The 17,323-nt window shown below is 40.1% G+C and overlaps 1 protein-coding gene across 1 annotated transcript in view; it reads left to right on the forward strand.

Moving 5' to 3' along the window:
• The window catches only part of tenm2a (teneurin transmembrane protein 2a), a 206,692-nt gene that overhangs the window by 39,462 nt on the left and 149,907 nt on the right, over positions 1–17,323 (forward strand). Inside the window, exon 2 of the mRNA XM_058649424.1 lies at positions 12,292–12,657. Coding sequence (XP_058505407.1) covers positions 12,432–12,657 — 226 coding nt within the window. The 5' untranslated portion in view covers positions 12,292–12,431. The remainder of the gene's footprint in view (positions 1–12,291; positions 12,658–17,323) is intronic.

Raw genomic sequence — 17,323 nt, forward strand, 5'->3', positions numbered from 1 at the left:
CAGTGATGCCATACGTGTGCAGTGTTTGCAGTCATTATCATTTATACTGTTATACTGAATGATGTGTTTGAAAATTCACTCACATTTTCTGACCAGATGAGGTCACTTTAATGTTTTGAATATTGAAGAAGTTATTTTTAAATACATACATATGTTATTCTCTTAAGGGCTTTGCACAACACTGGCCATGTCTTGGCATTTTTTTTAATATTCAAAACAAATTAATATTAGTCATTAATTCATTTATTTATTTGTCAGCAATAAAACCTAACAAAAGGTCATATATAACGTTTGTTTATTACATTGGTTTTATTTTCAAAATGGGTTTCTTTTAAACCTGTTTTTAAAGATGTACAGTATCTTCAGGAGGAATACATAAACAAGTCCCCTTGTTTTATGTTTGTTAGATTTTTATTTTTATTTTGTCTTACAATAAAGAGTTGTTTTCTTTTTGAAAGCATTTATCCATAGACACATAAATCACTTCATTCCACTCTCTAAAGGTTGCCATGGTTTTTAAAAACCTGTGTTTGTCCTTTTAATTAACAATGTTTGATTGATTTTAGTTTGTTATTTTTATTCTTGTGTGAAAGTTAAATTTCTTATTCACTGCTTGGTATTGTAATTTGGAAAAAAACAACTTCTGTGTTCAGTCTTTATTGTATTGCAGCTTTTTTTCAATATTTTTTATTTTTTTATTATGCTTAAACAAAGGATTGTTACCCCATGGGCACAAAAGCGGCATGAAGGTGGAAAGCAGCTTCCTGTACTAGTTCTACTGAAGTTCAGGAATGAATCATTGCAGCTGACCTACATGTATCTACGTGGTTTGAAGTAAGCCACACATATATAGCTGACAATCTGCTTTCCTCCCCACTCTTCCATATTTGACATTTCAGCCTGAGGAAATTACTCTTCTCTGGCATTTATGCCCTGCTCTGGGAACGCACAGCCTTATAACTGCTGTCGCTCGTACTTTTGTAATGTGTGTGTTAGTGCTACACTTTTCTGTTTAGTTAAACAATATCTGACTTTCTTCTGAGGAGGCAGAAGGCCGGCAAAACTGGCTACAGTGTCCCTTAGTATTTCATCTTTACATAGAGTTATGGCTTCCATGCGGGTGCACATACACACACACACACACACACACACACACACACGTGTGTGATGCATGTTGTACAGTAAAAGCCAGCCAAAGCCCTCAATGTGTCACCTCTGTCATAGTGTTAATTAGACAGTGTCACCGTCTGTCCCCAGTGACATTTATTGCACATTTGAATATTTTACCCAGACAGATGGTAAGAATGTCAAGGCGCGACACTGAGTTATTAAGCCCTAGCCCTCTCCCTCTGCGACAGAATGCAGGGCTTGTCAGCATTCGATTGTTTTAATAACTTAGTGGCAGCGCCACAGCAAAGTTTGCCCCGACTGTCTGGGCTGAAGCGCAGTCTTAGGTCATAGGTGACGCAGCCCACACACTTGCACACGTGCACACGGAAGAGCACGTACACACAGCAACGACACCAGCATCGGTGCAATTCTGCTGAATTAGGATGAGCAGGAATTCCCTCACCGAATAAAAAAAGCCAGTAGCATGACACTGTGACCCCTCTGCTGACATTATCTATCTGCAGACTGCCACATTGTTCTATATCGCACATGACCTTCACCTGCACTAACGCTCTTGTCAGATGTGCAGGCCAGCATGGATGTGCTCCGTAACCTTAGAATATGATACCACAGTGTCTCCCTATAGTCACATCTGCTTTACTCAGTCTCCCATACTGCACTTTGGATATTGTTTCAAACAAAACAAAAATCCAAAATTACGTGGCTATACAGAGAATTTCTAAACCCACAGGTGATCCTGCTTTACCTGTGCATTGGATAAAGAGACTAATAACTGTTGTGATTGATTAAATGAATGATAGTGGAGGTTGTCCCAAGTTTTAAAGAGTAAAGTTCGCCACCAACATTAATGCTAATAGCTATGCTAATGGCCCAAAAATTATTACACTTTTTAGCAAGAATAAAGCAGATGAAGGGGAAATTAACGAGTTCGCCCAGGTTTTATTTTCCCACTGATGCCAATCAGAGCTGAAGCCAATAAAAACCTGTGTGCATTGCAGAGTCATTGACCTATAGTGAATGCTGATTAAACACATTCTCATTGATGAAAAACCTTTTTAAACCCAAGATTAAAAGGTTGGCGTTTTTTTGCTAGAGGGATTGGAGTATATGACTCAAATTCTACAGCGTGGAAAATGATGTAAGCGTTTTTTCTTCCACAAATGAAACAAAACTAAGATGTGGGTCATCAGGATTTTAGAGAATATCTTAGGATGTTCTGGCAAGCAAAATACTCATAGGAGTAAGTGCAGGGGGACTGGCCCACATTAAATTATTCTGGCAGTCATTAGGCTGGATCCTTTTCAGAAAAAGAAAACAACAAATAACGGAGCAAACAACAACAGAGGCAAAGAAAAATATCATTAAGAGTAATAATGTCAAGAAAGGCACCTGATCACACAAAACAAACCAGGCCTACAGAGACCTCATGAAATCAGGATTCAAAAAACATACATGAAATTAAGACCTGAAAACTACTTCTAAGTCTTGATCATCTTAATTGTGGGTAAAAAAAAAAAAGTTTTGGATCATGCAACACACAGATGCCGTGTAGTTGGATCAACTTAAGTCTCTGACTGTGTGAAGCATGAGAAACGCTTATAAACTCTTTCTTACTTTGGCCACACATTTATTTTGTATTTAGTCCAGCAGAGGGGGAAAATGGGCCCTGACGAGAAGAAATGTTTGACAGTTTCTTCGGCCCAAATAAAATAATCGCTGATTTATCACTACCGAGCTGAGCCTTCTAGGATTTGATGTCTTGAACTGTCATCTGATTGTTTGTTTTAAGTTTATACTAGGCCATATTGTGTTGGTAGAAAATGTGGCGTAGTGGAAGAAAATAGATGGAGAGGGAAAGTGATCCATGTATGGAACCTTGAAGGACACCACAAGAAAATAAAAGAACAGATTAAGATAAAGACACAATAAAAGACATTTAATCTGTGAATGAGACTGAAGTTGTTCACAGAGATGTAGATTAAATACTGTGAAGGGCTCTGAAATATAGGGATTAAAAAATGAAATGTTCAGCCAGATTGAACCGTCGCTGCTTTAAAGCCATACATTTGTAAGGATTTAGAGAGAAGGTTGAGCTTTGAGACGACTCAAGGATCTAAACTGTTTTTTAAGGAGCTGAACAACTGCATTTTTGAAAAGTCGGAGAAACATGGCTGCCTTCCAAAGACCGTATGGTTGACTGAAAGATTTTTTTTGGGGTAGCGATGCTAATGACTTCTTTGAAAGGTGTAGCTGGAGAAATGTCAAGAGAACAGGTGGAGGAAATAATATGATGCGTTCAGGGAGAGTAGGGAATTTAGTACTGCAGTGTGAATGAGATGAATAAAGTAGTAACAGGTGGCATAATAGCAGGTCTGCAGCTGAGTTCTTTATCTCTAAAGAAATAAAATAAAAAATAAAAAACTCACTTTTGAAGGCAGGCGCTTCTAAGTGTGAGGTGGAAGTGGAGGAGGTAACAGAGTTTAACACACTAAAAAGTGCTCTGGGATTTTGACAGCTTTTGTCACTAAGTTCAGAGTAGTACCGTGTCCTGGCATATTTGACACCTAACTGCAATGTACCCAAGAAATCCTTCGTAATTTGAAATGAAACCTGCAAATTCTCCAGCTTCCACCTCTGCTCCACCTTTTAACATGCTGTCCTTATTTCTATAATATTATTGTTGGTGATCAAACAATTGTAGAAGCAGTGGCAGTGAAACCGGCGTAAGAGTTATACTAACGTGCACAAGAGAGAGAGGTACATTCCTGCTAGAGGAATGTATTAACCTGCCTCTTAGAGTGTCTGGACTCTAGGCATTGTTCATTTGCCACACTGAGGGAAAGTGGGATGGAGGTATCTGTGCCTGTCACATATGGCATCTGTCTAGAATGGTCCCAGGTTTGGTGGAGAGACAAATATTGATTTGTTGGTGTTTTATTTTCTGTGTACTGTAACAAGCCTGCAGCCCCCAAAGTGGACTCTTGGCATCTGCTGCTAGTGTGTAAAAATTCTACTCCTCTGTTGTCTCTGCAACAGTGCGAGTCCATAATATAAGCCAGGTTTGTTTAGTGATTCTGGTTATATCTTCCCCACTGTCGCTATGTCTCATTCCCACAGCTCATTCTCATCTTGTCCATCATTTCTCCCTTGAGTTTTTGAGCTATGTGTAATTACCCAGTTTGTTTGCACCTTGGCTCTAACTGCCTGTATTGTCGCAGCCAGCTTGTGTTCACAGGAAGCATGTGTGTGTTTGTGTGCGTGAGGGTTTGCATGCGGCAATCAGTCTTTAGCAAATATGGGTGTGACAGGCGGGAGCCATGCAACTGTGCTAGTGTGTTTCTCCACACATGTGCATCGCACTGAGCCCACTCTGGCAGACTCGGAGAGACAGAGAGAAGGACCTTGTCGTCTCTAATCCCTTTGTTTCGAGTCAGATTAGAGCTCTGTGAGGCGTTTGCGAGGCCTGCAGAATGTGGATTTAAGGATTAGTCTAATAAACAGCGGCTCTGTGGCACTCTGCAGCCCACTGTGGTAGTTACATAGGCACTGAGAATGAGGAATAGAGCAGGGCGGACTGCACACCTCTCTTCTTTTCTACCCAGTCAAATGAGAGGATGAGAGGAGAAAATGGGAGGTAGATGAGGTGGTGTCACAGTTTTTGATCAGTGTGGCTACTTCCATCCTCATCCCCTGCAGGGACCACAAGTATGAGTCATATATGAAGACCTTGGAATGTGTAGCTTTCAATCCCCACTCATGTATGAACACAACAGTGTTTCATTATTACTTCATTCAGGCTGGCTGATCACAGGGGGATGTCCCCTATTTTTAATGGATACTCAGCAAATATTTTACAGAATGTGAACTCGATATTATCGCAGAAGCCTCAACTTAAAAAACAACTATTAGACCACTAGACATTATATTTAATCAATGTTTTCTAAGGCAGAGTTTCAGTGATTCATTTTTTTTTCTAGATCAGTGCAGTCTGAGAGTCTGTGTCTAACTAACTACATGTAACTGGCAGAAATATGAAAGCTGGGATACAAGTGAGTTCACTCACAGGGAATATATCTTGTATTATTACCGTTAGTGACCTTATTGTTGCGTGGCAGTGCAGATGAAAGACGGCCTCATTTGTGAAATCTACCTCTGTTCCGCCGCTAATGAGCGGCTCCAACGTCTGATGCATGAGACTATGTGCTGCACATGCGACAAGAAGACACGACAATCAAACAGCGACCTTGTGAATATGATCATGTAAATGTGATAGCTTTGTGAATTTCAGCAATATAACATTTGTACCCTTGTTGCAATGTGCTAATACCACATGGAAGCAAAGAAAAACATGACCTTAGTGCATTAATATCACATGACAATGACAATACTGCAAATACCAGCAAATGAGCAAGTGATTTTTTCCTATTTGGCTCAAAGAGGTGTTGGAGGTAATGGGGCGAGGTGTGTGGGAGAGAGAGTGATGAAATGTGTCTTGTCCTGCATGCCCCTCAGCTGTTGGCTCACAGATCGTCTTGGATTCAAAATGGACCACAGTTTCCAGTTGAATTGGAGCCATGCAAGCAGCTCCAGTCCCATGTGTAGACCTATATGTGTCTGAGGATGTACTGTGTGCATGTGTGTGTGTGTGTCCTCCTGTACACTGTCAGTGCCCCTGAAGATCGAAGACATGATTAATGACTCTTCATGGTGAGGGTCCTCTCAATCAGAGCCTATACCAGGCTTGTGTGTGTGTGTGTGTGTACATAAATAAAACTTAGCATGCACGGTAATCACAGCGGAGCTTCCACTTTCTCCCTCTTCTACACACACACAGAAAATAAACCAAAACAGACATACAGCTTAATCCATTATATTTTTAATGGACATAATGACACATTAAATGCTATACTATACCAGCTGTATATATTTGATCCATTGCATCTTTAGAAAAGTCCAGCAAAAGACCAAATTAAACACTAGGATTTAAGGTATGATGTCAAATATGAGCTGCTCTTAACGGAAATCTAAATATGTAAATTGATGCTTTCACAAACTGCATGTGTAATATGATCATCATAGGACTTTCACTGGGATGCTCTTCCTGAAAGCAAATGCAAATTTAGCGATGTGTAATTGAGTACAAGTCTCATAAGGATTTTATTTCACATCAACTCTCTATACCCCTCTCTCCACACCATGCACTCCTTTGTTTCCTTGTGTCTTCATCTTTTTCTCTTTGTGAACAAACTGTGTAAACAACTTCATGTGAAAAGCAACACAATAACAAAAAAAAACTGAAGTCAAATGTTTTATAGCCCCCTTTTTTTTTCTCCACAATGCTATGTTTTGCTATTTAACTTATTTTTAAATTAAGTGAGAGGGACCAAATTAACAAGTTCATCTGTTGTTGACAAAGATAATTGTTTGAGTGGATGATTTTCTAAAGAAAAGTCTCCATGCTGTGTATTGTCAGGCTGTAGCTGCCAGTCTTGTTGGCTGATTGTTGGTTTTGGTTTGTTACAATTGAATTAAATGAGCCAGGTAATGGCTGCTTTAGGACTTGCTCTAATCCAAGGATGAGATAAGCAATGGAGTGCATGCAAAACACTTGCCAGAGTAGCATTAGTAGAAAAAAAAAAAAAGTAATGTTATTTGCTTGAAATAAGTTTTTTTTTTAAGACAAAACGTATCATCAAAACCAACCAAACCCAAAATATAATGTTTCTAAGCTTGTATGATTGATATAAATGAACATTGAATGAGAGTTGAGAGGATGCCACCCCTGAGAGTAGAATGGCATGATCCACCAGAATGATGACTCACTATATTGAATTTGATGGAACAAAAGAAACACTCAGTTGACTTATATATCTACACTGTCGTTACAGAGTGGGGAGTCTTCCCTCACACACCATCTTTGAGAAGTACTGACAGCGGTGTGCAGAGGGCAAACGCACTGACAACAGCCAAGTTTAATTTCTGTCTGTCATCAAGTTCCTGACAAAATTAACATTAATTAGTGGCAGCTGATGTGATGTACTGCCGCGACATTTGTCATTTTAACTGGCAAAGGCGACACTTAGCACCCTCTAAAAACAAGAAGCTGCTAGCCGAATGATTATTAGTGTTGGACCTAAGAGTCCAACCTCAGTGTTTAAATTCACTGTCCTTTACTGCTGCGCTCAAATAATGTGTCATGTTCATACACACTCATTTCCACCAGCTTATGCAGTGGGAGGCTGCAGTGTGAGGCCTGGCTGTCTTAATTTGTACGACGAGGTGCAGCACTAACAAGCTGAGCTGGACAAAACACAACAGAGAACAGCAGTGAAATGATCCACTTTGTTTTAGCCAATACCAGTGCATTGAAATATGCCCACATCAGCCAGAGACAATCAATGTATACAGTAGAAAGTAAGAAATTGACCTGATGCCCAATTAAATGGTGAACTATCAGAAAAAAAATCATTTTGATAATTGATTTTTCTTTTTCTTTTTCTGTTTTTGCACAAATATTCCAGTTTATTAGCTCTATGTAGCTCTAAAAACGCTCTGATGTTGCCGTCTTGGCCAAGTCTCTTATATAAAAAGATTTAAGTTGAAAAGTCAGAATAAGTCAGTAAATGTCAGGATAATTGGTATCTCATGCAGAGAGGGAACACACCCTGCTTCAGCCTCCTCCAGTTGGCTGGAGTACGAGTCATCTGGACAGGAAGTCTCCCACAGTGTGATGGCACCAAACAGCAGCTATACTCTCCCTCACCCACTGCCTCCATGCTTATTTGTGTGATAAATGAGAGCAGTGGCTGGACGGAGACTTTGCAGCTAATTATTTTCTGAATATCTGCCCAATGTACATGGTAACCATTGCAAATGCAGAGAAATTATACGCAGAGCTGAGCTTGGTTGATTGTGATCAACACAGTCCCAAAGCTGCTTGTCCCTGCAGCATTTTATCTTCAGGCAGATTTGAAGCATGATGCAACAAAACACAAATGACCTGAGGCAGATTGAAACCGTAAATGTGCTAATCCACTTGTTAAAACACTGCTGGCTTTCTAAAAATAAAAAAGAAATAAAGTGGCGTGTTGGTTTGACTACATTGATTTTTACTTGTTTTACATATTTGTTTCAATTGAGGAGAGACTAAGTGAGCTATTTTAGTATGAATTCAACAAGCAGTCAGACGAGACAGAGCAGGCTTGTTTACAATTGTATTATTATTATTGTGACAATGTGTCAAATATACAGTATTTTGAATGTGACACAGTAAGATACTTACTTCCTTATTTTTTCATATCCGAGAAAGTACTTCTGAAGCTTGTGATTAGTGATAAGCTTTAGATCCGTCTGCCCTCTTCTCTTTAAACGTCTTTCTACAGAGGTTGACCAGACTGAATTGGGAAATAATTTTGTTTGATGCTTGCTAATCCACTGATGTCATTAACTTCATATTAACTGGGTGTGACTTACCAAAGGATTTACAGTGTGTTATTCTCGTTTTTTCTTTCTTTCTCCTAAGTGCTTATTTGCAGCGAAAAGGCCTTTATCTTTACCAAACTTCACCTCTGTAATTTCAAAAATGAATTCCCCGCCCTCCCTGTCGTCTTCCAATTATGTTTCTCATTCTGGACGGATTTCATGGTCACCTCACGGTCACACACATGTCTCTTTTCTCCTTCATCTAACCAGCCTTCGGTGCCTGTCAAGAACCACTGTTCTCATGCTTGTCTTTGCTCAGTTCTCCATGTCTGTCTGGGATGTATATGTTGGTCGCTTGCATGCCTTGAAAGTTGGGTGTGTACCCAGTCAGATTGACAACAAGTCATTATATGTCTGATGAATGAGATAATCTGTTTTAGTGAAATGATCGGTGGGAGGTGGGGCTGCTATCATCGGAGTCATTAACAAGAACATGTTTAGCATTTGTGTGTGTGCAGGGGTTGTGTGACCTTGAGAAAAATGCCTGTGTGGGAGGAGTGTGATTGATATGCTTTCTTAAATCTTGTGATTGACCCCCTTGGCTTTCTTCACTTTATCCATCTATCTCTCATTCTCTGTCCTTTCTCCGACAAGACTAACATCACACCTGCTGACTGCTCCTGTCGCTCTACTGTGACTGCTGCAGTCACCTGCACAAATTAACTCCTATTCATCTCTGTAACTGCAGCCCTATCTATAGACGTGCATATATGTGACACCAGTATTCAGGGAATAGTTCGACCTTTCAGGAAATGTACCTTTTTTTTTTTGTCTGAGAAGCAGTTAGCTGAGCACTGCATATATACTGCACACAGTTATAGGTTGTGCTAAAAATATCTCTCATTCAACATTTCTTTCACCCGACTACCGATAGAGAGTAAAAATAATTACATCTGTGTCCTTAAAATTAGCCTTGTTTAGATTAAAAGACAAATATTTTAACATCCAATTTACAAGCACAACATCTCATCTGATGTCTTTAATTCACCTATGGGAAGAGCAGTTTTACTAAAAACACTGAATAAGCAGCTTGTCTACATTAGACATCCTCATACCGAGACATATGGTGGCACCCACAGCATATTGTTGAGAGTTGATGGTGGGTTTTGTTAAAACATGGCTAACATGGGTCTTTGTCGTGGAAGACAGTCAAACAGGTCACAGGGAAAAGCACAGGTGTAAGTGATTGCATTTTTAATGGCTGAGTTCCATTTAGCTGCCTCAGTTTCAGGGAGCCTTCCGACTCACAGTCATACTCTTCCAACTTACTCAAATTGAACGGTGCCGTCATTTAATTTGTCTGTAACACCTGTGCTTTTGTTTTTCCTGCTGAAACAAGTCAAAATGACTGCTGTTCAAAACTCCCACAGTTCTAGAGCTGTTAAGGGTCTATAGTTTCACATCTAGGTATTGTGACTTCCTGGATCACCTGTTGTTGTATAGGTGTCAGACAGCAACACTATGGGTGCAGATGTTGTGTGACGGGGCAAATGATGTGTTATTTGTAGAGCTGCAAATGACATTGTGATATTTTGTCTTTGTGCAAGAGATACGTTCTCTCCTCTCCTTCACTGCTTTTCTATCAGAGAGTTTGTGTGTCACAGCAACAAAGGCATGTAACAAAGAAAGAACCATGAATTTATGAACTTAGCAGATGGAGTTATTGTGTAGATTAGACCTGGAAGTAACAACTACATGACTTTTGTTTGAATTAAGTTATTTGCAAGACACACGTGTTTGAGCTGGTTTTGTTTAACTTTGCTCTAGGATGTGATGATAGAAACGGTGATGTTTTAACAATAGACCTAAATTATACATCCCTAGTTGTTCGGCAAGAAAAAGATGACACTTTCTCGGAAAACTCCACTTTTTTATGTATGCTTGTAAAGGAATAAACAATGAATGTATGTATATTCATTTGTAGAATGTATAGTTGCTGGTATTTACCCTTGCCTCCAAAGTGTAACATGCAAACAGATATACAGTAAAGTCCTCTAACTCTAAAGAAAACAAAAAAGTAATAAGTTTTGACCATAACGTGATCATGACAATAACCATTAGCTCTATCATTCAGACATGCAGACCCCAAGCTCCACACACTCACAAAGCCCAGTGTTCCCATTGTTTGCACAATGCCAGTCACAATGTCTCCACAATTCTCCAGCCAGTATCCCTCTCTATCTCCTCGCACTCCACTCAAGGTACAAACACATTAAGGTTCAACTCCTAATAGCTCATGTGATGGATGCTGGGGCATAATGAGCTCTTTATGAGACTTAATACCTACTGTTAATCAATGGACATTGCAGGGCACTTTTCAATACTACTTTCTAAGCATTTTAAAATGAGCTCTCATTGAATAGATTGACTCACATTCTATATCCTTCTCTGTCTTTTTCTCCCTCCTCATTCTTCCTCCATCCCAGCATGCAATTAGTTACATCACACACTCTGAATCAAACGATGAATGTTCTTTATAAATCCCCCAGCCCGTTCTGATATCAATAAATGCTGTCCAGACAGGAACATATTTTGATGAAAATGCAATGCTACGCTGTAATGCAATGGGTGGACCAGACTTCCCTCAGCCTCAAGCAACAGCAACATGGATGACCCATTTATTACCATAAATACCGCATACACGCAGCTGCTGGAAGCATTACTGTCAATTACCGCTGGTTGTTGTATTGTTGTACTTTGATCTTTAGCTGCTAATGTAATGCATTGCCCCAGGCCATCATACTAGTATCGTGCTATATTAGCATCATAATCGTGTATAATCTGCTTTCGCAAGTATACAATTTGAATAGATTAAAAGCCGACTGGTGGTGATGCGACAGAGGTGGACAGATCAGACGTGAGCTCAAGAGGACAAGATGTGTTGATGTGCATGTGTAGTTCTGTTACAAGCTGCGTCACGTTCAGTTAACACTGTTATCTCAGCACAGGTGCCTCCATACTGTATATCTGCGTGTGTGTGTGTTCGTGTGTGCGTGTGCGTCTGGGTGTGTTTGATTATCCCTTACAGCCTCTAAGGGAGCGGGATTCATTCTCACTCTGATAATGAGGGAGAGACTAGCAATGCCCTCAAGTCATTTCTCCTTTTCTTCTATCCTTCCTGTTGCATCCGGGTGTTTTTCTTTCTTTCTCATCCTTTACTTTTTTCTAATCTACATATTCCATATCCTTTCTCCCATCATACTGTTTGTCTTTTCACTCAGGTTTCCACCCACTCATTTTTACATGTTTTTTTTTTTTTTCCCTGCCCCCTCTTGTCATCATTGTTTTCCTTCTGAGTCTCTGTATTCATGCACCGCTGACATCAATTTAGGATGACTGCACCATGTTTGAGGCACTCTCTGTTTTTATGTCATAGATTTAAATGCTGGCTGACCATTTTTCATCTGCTCAGTCAATGGTTGACTGTCTTTGTGGACCACAGCGCTGGCAGCTCTGTTTCTCCAAACAATAGCCTGACTTATCCTGCATCAATACTCTGGTTTGTTGCTTATTCGCCTGCTCAAATGTCCATTTTCCTTGCTCATGCTTACCAAACTTTTCCCTTTACATTCTCTGGGGTGCAAAGCAAGAGTAAGTCACAGCAGTGCCTCTATTAATTTTATACCAACCTTTCGCTGTCTTTTTCACTCTCTCCCTCCCTCTGTCTCTGTTTTCCAGGTGATTGAAGTGGAGATTGACAAATACGGAGCTCGGAGGCCCCTCCATCTCCCCCCAACACCACCACCACCACCTCCTCCTCCTCCCCCTTCTCCTTCACTTCCATCTCTCCTCTTCACAACCATAACCTCCCCACCACCATGGATCTGAAGGATCGCAGGCACCGCACCCTAACCAGCGGTCGCTGCTCCAAAGACTCCCAGTACAACACCTCCTCCCTGGACACAGATGAGCGTCGGGTGCCGACCCAAAAGTCCTACAGCTCCAGCGAGACACTGAAGGCCTTCGACCATGAAAAGAGGCTGCCCTATGGAGGCTGTGTGACTGACCTGGTTCACCACGAGGCAGACGAGTATTCCAGCCAAGGTGGGTTAGTGTAGATATTTTCAGACTAGACCTTTCAAAGTGTAAAACACAGTAACTCGGGGACACTATGCTTCACTGAAGATTCTATAAAAATATACTTTTTAAGACCGCAAAAACTATAGTTTGAGAGACACATCATCTTCATGCATCTTGCAGGTGGCATGGTTCTGAAATAGGATTAAATGATCGTTGATCTTTGAGTTTGATATTAACCTTACAGAGATTAGAGTGGCATAATGTTTTATTAAATGCTCTCTGCACTTGTGAAGTAAATAAGCATACTGTTGCACTATTATTTCATTCGCATAATACATTTGGGATATTAAAAATTAAAAGGATTAAAAGGAGTTTATGAGATGCTGTATGACCCTGTTATATCAAATACAAAAGGCTGCCGGTCACAGCTAAAAACTCAAGGGTGTTTACTCGCAAAATTTGACTAATTATTTTAGTTTTCAGTGCCCAACACATATGGGTGTGCCATGCAGGCATTGCCAAATACTTTTAGAACCCCCTCTAGTCCTGACATCTGGTATCACACATTTAACAGTCACATTGTTGCACATGTAAAGGTTTTCCAGCTGTATGCTACTTTTAGCCACTGTGTGTCTCCTTGTGAGGCTTTCGTGGCAAGCTGTTAATGTAATCAGCTGGTGTAAATGCTGCACTTGCAGCAGAGGACCAATACAGACCTTTAGCACAGCCAAGCCTGTCATAATGAACTTCTGTATCCCCTGGTGAGCAAGTCAGCCGATAGGCCGATAGGTCATCTCTAAAGGGGTGGACCTGTTCTCATAGGCATGTCTTTAAACTCTCTCTTTCTGTGTGTGTGTGTGTGTTGTGGAGGGACATGAAACAGTGAGTATTGATCCTGGCTGGTGAAAGGAGTCAGACTCAATGGGATTGATCTGTGCTAAGCTCTGTTTTTTCTGCATGGACACAGGCAGGAGAAAACAGATCTCAGTGCAATACAACAGATAAAATGCAGATGTTTCACAGTCCTTGGATATATTTTCCAAATGGAGCATCTTCTTTATAGTTTGTAAGATAGACTTACTCCCAAGGCTTAATGTCTGAGTGGTTTTAAGAACTAAAAGAAATAGATCAAGCTGACAGTAGCTTAAAGATAAATATAATGGAACTGGGAAATTATATTTTTTGAAGAATACAACAGAGAGCATACTTTGTACCACAAAGGTAACAATAGCAGATAGAGGAGTAGGGAGATGGATGAGAGGCTAGAAGTCATTGGTGTGTGCTTTTCGGACACACTCCACTGCTGCATTGGGCTGACCTCATACCAGGCGATAGCTGGTCGATACCACGGTCCTCTCATCCTATCAGCTCCCTGCGAATCTCAGATCCGCAGATGCATCGTGGGAAGTGTGGCCACAGGAGACCAACAGTGTTGCAGCACCATATGGACTGTGACACGACGGGAGGAGGAGGAGTGCTAGGAGGGAGAACGAAAACTAGTCAGAGTGAGAAAGACAGTGTGAGAGTTTTCATCCTCCTTCAAACAAATATTTTTATATCAAGTGCATGAAAATGAGGGATGAAAACAATGTTTTCCTTCTTTTTAGTAGTTTGTAGTTTAGAGGCATAATGATACGAGTAGACACAGGATCCAGATAATGCTCTTGTTACTTTACTGAATATTCACCACTTTTTTGAGGGAGAGGTTTGATATTTGAAATGACTTGTGGTATGAGTAAATAATGCACTGAAGGGGCCACACTAGAATATATGATTAAGTTCCATTAAATTCTAATGATGATGTTCTTTATCTGGCGCGCCATAATGGCATTTCTGTTTCTTGCTGAGAAGTTTTGAGGCCACTCAGCTATTTTCAGACTTTGTTTGAATAGTTTACTGTATCACAGACGGTTTATAGCTTTGTGGTGTGCTAATGCATATTGACTTTTCTTTATAACCGCCATCATGATCGAGACAAAAAGACGTGATTAATGAACAGGTGGGTCTGGGGCACCTACCATGCACATAAGAACATGCACATGCAATTCAAAATGAGGCACTTCATATACTTGTTTAGCATACTAACGCACTTCAAGTAGTCAGAGAAAAGTTTAAGGTTTTCTCACAGTTTTCACTGCTTACGGTGCATTTATCCAATACCTGCAGAGTGTACATTTTTACATTTACAAGTCAATCATTTTGGGCTGTTAGTAGTTTTTTTTTTTTTCTTAGAAACCATTTGCTCTGGTATTAGTGATTAATTATTAGGTGTAAAGCATGTGTCCTCAGGGTGTGGTCACTTTCTGCCATCAATCATGCTTTTAGACATTATAACCTGTTTATTAAATAGGCACATCTGAGTTCTTTCTACCATTAAACCTGCTTAAACAAAAACTGGCTTTCTCACTGTACATCGACAAAGCTGTGCTCGGGTTTAGGATGCAGTCTTGCACATATCAAATATTATCATTGCCCTCTAAAACCTCTTACTTAGTGGACATCATTACGCATAAAAAAGCATTAGTGGAATCTTAGTGTTTCCTGAAGCATGAATTCAACTTAAAAGCGGGCGTCATCTCCCCTCAGAGCCACATTTGGAGTGTGTTTAGTGTGTGTTTGGAATTCTTTTGGGGCACTGTGTATTTATGTTTAGCGTCTCTGTTCCTCCTGGGCAAGATATGTTTTTCCTTGGAGTTATCTCTGAGCCCATTAAGAAACAGTTTGTTATGTTAAGAAGACGTAAAACAAGCTGATGTTACTGATTCCATTTAGGTCTGCCTCACAGTTACATGCCAATAATATGTTTATTATACATTTTGTCCTGCTAACTATTGTATTCCTTTGCCCATATTTGTGCTTCTAAGTCACATCTTTTTCTGGCTTCTTTGCTATTCTTTCTAAATAAGTTATGGTATAGGATTATGCTGAGTGAATATCTGCATGAAACACTGACCACAGATATTGCACCACACATTTTTACCTCGCCCATACTTGCAGTTTGGGAAATGTCAGCCAGATGTCAAAAATCAGTAGTGTGCCCACTGACAGCTGTTTCTCTCAGTTAGAGCAGACTGATGATAGTTGGTGGGATGAAAAAAGAAAAAAAAATCATATGTTTCTGTTAAGCTGCCTGGTTATGTTCATATGTTCATAGATAAACAACGCTGCACCATTGAAAGAAAGAACGAAAGAAAGAAAGAAAGAAAGATAGAAAGGAAGAAAGATAAAATACCTGTTTGAAAGAATGTAACTAACTTGATACAGACTGAAGATGCTAACTACACTGAACATGTGTGAATTTGGAGTAAATCCTTTTTTAATTTGAGTTTTTAGTGTTTCAACATTAGCTATGCCAAATGGCTCCTTGCGGATTTTGACAAAGTGGGTTTTTTCCGGACGTGTTTTCCAGCAGACCCCCTGCTTTCATTGGATCTCAACTCCACCGTTTCCCCATTACACACTTATTATCTAGTCAGCTTGGATAAGCACCACCAAATAACACTTTCTTTCCTCACCATAACATGCAACAGCCTGGAAAGCTCATTAGCTCATGTTCACCATTTAACACCACAAAGCAACATATTTGAAAGCATCAGTGATCGCAATCAGGTAGAAGCCTCATTGATGGACCAAAAAAGTATAATAGATATATTTGTAAGCTTTATTTTATTTTTGCCCGCATGAAATTTGATGGTCTCACTTTTTCTTTGATATTGTCTTCAGGGGTTTAATCTGGTCTAAACTGTTAAACAGACAAAACCATTACAGCTATATTAAAGTGTAAACTCAATACACCACTCTGGGCAGTAAACAGAAGCACATTATCCTTTGCTCTTCTACTGCAGCATATCTTTCTTTGTCTGCTGTCTTTTATCCATCAGTCTATCTGAGATTTCAACCTATACTGGACATATCCTGGTCTCCCTCCAAGTTGATCTCTGCAGCTCCTGTTCAGTACATCTTCAGGATGTGTCATCCCTGCACGCCTACCTCTCGTCATCACAGCTACTATGGTCTCTAGAGGTTTTGGCCTTTTCTTTTATTAGGATCTAAATGAGCCCTTCTACATTCTCCTCTGCTGCTTTGCCCCCAGGGCTGGAAACCAAACAGAGAATCCACCACCCACCTGCCTGCCTTACTGTCTCCAATGTCCCAATCTCTTCAGTCAGTGCATCACCTTTTGATAGTCTATCGTTCCATCCCCTATACTTTTTTCTCTCTTTTATGTCCTCTTTTGGTCTTTTGTCACACCTTTCATGGCTGGTTTCTATTCCTCTTACATTTTTTTTCCACCTTTCAAGTCCTTGCTGTTCCTGTATTATTGCTTTAGTGGTCACATCACACATTTGTTATGCTGAGGCCCTCTCTCTGGCTTTAAGAAAAGGCATGCTTTGTGTCTGTGCTACATTTCACACAGGCTTTGCCTGTTGTCCCATTCCCTACATAGGTTTGACCTCACATTTCTGGAATGTACTGAAATGCACATGTACTGTATGTTTTCATATATGACCATTGAAGACATGCAATGAAATAAATTACCACAGTAGCCAAGGAATGCTTTGTCCAAAAACTGCCAATTAGATTCCTGGCATTCCCTCCACTGCCTGTATTTAAGACTGAATTGTAAGGAAAATGCACTTGGGTGACGGGGAGGAGGCTTTAAGCTAGACACGGTATGTATCCTCTGCAT

This window comes from Solea solea, chromosome 14 (genome assembly GCF_958295425.1).
Source record: "Solea solea chromosome 14, fSolSol10.1, whole genome shotgun sequence".
Taxonomy (NCBI): domain Eukaryota; kingdom Metazoa; phylum Chordata; class Actinopteri; order Pleuronectiformes; family Soleidae; genus Solea; species Solea solea.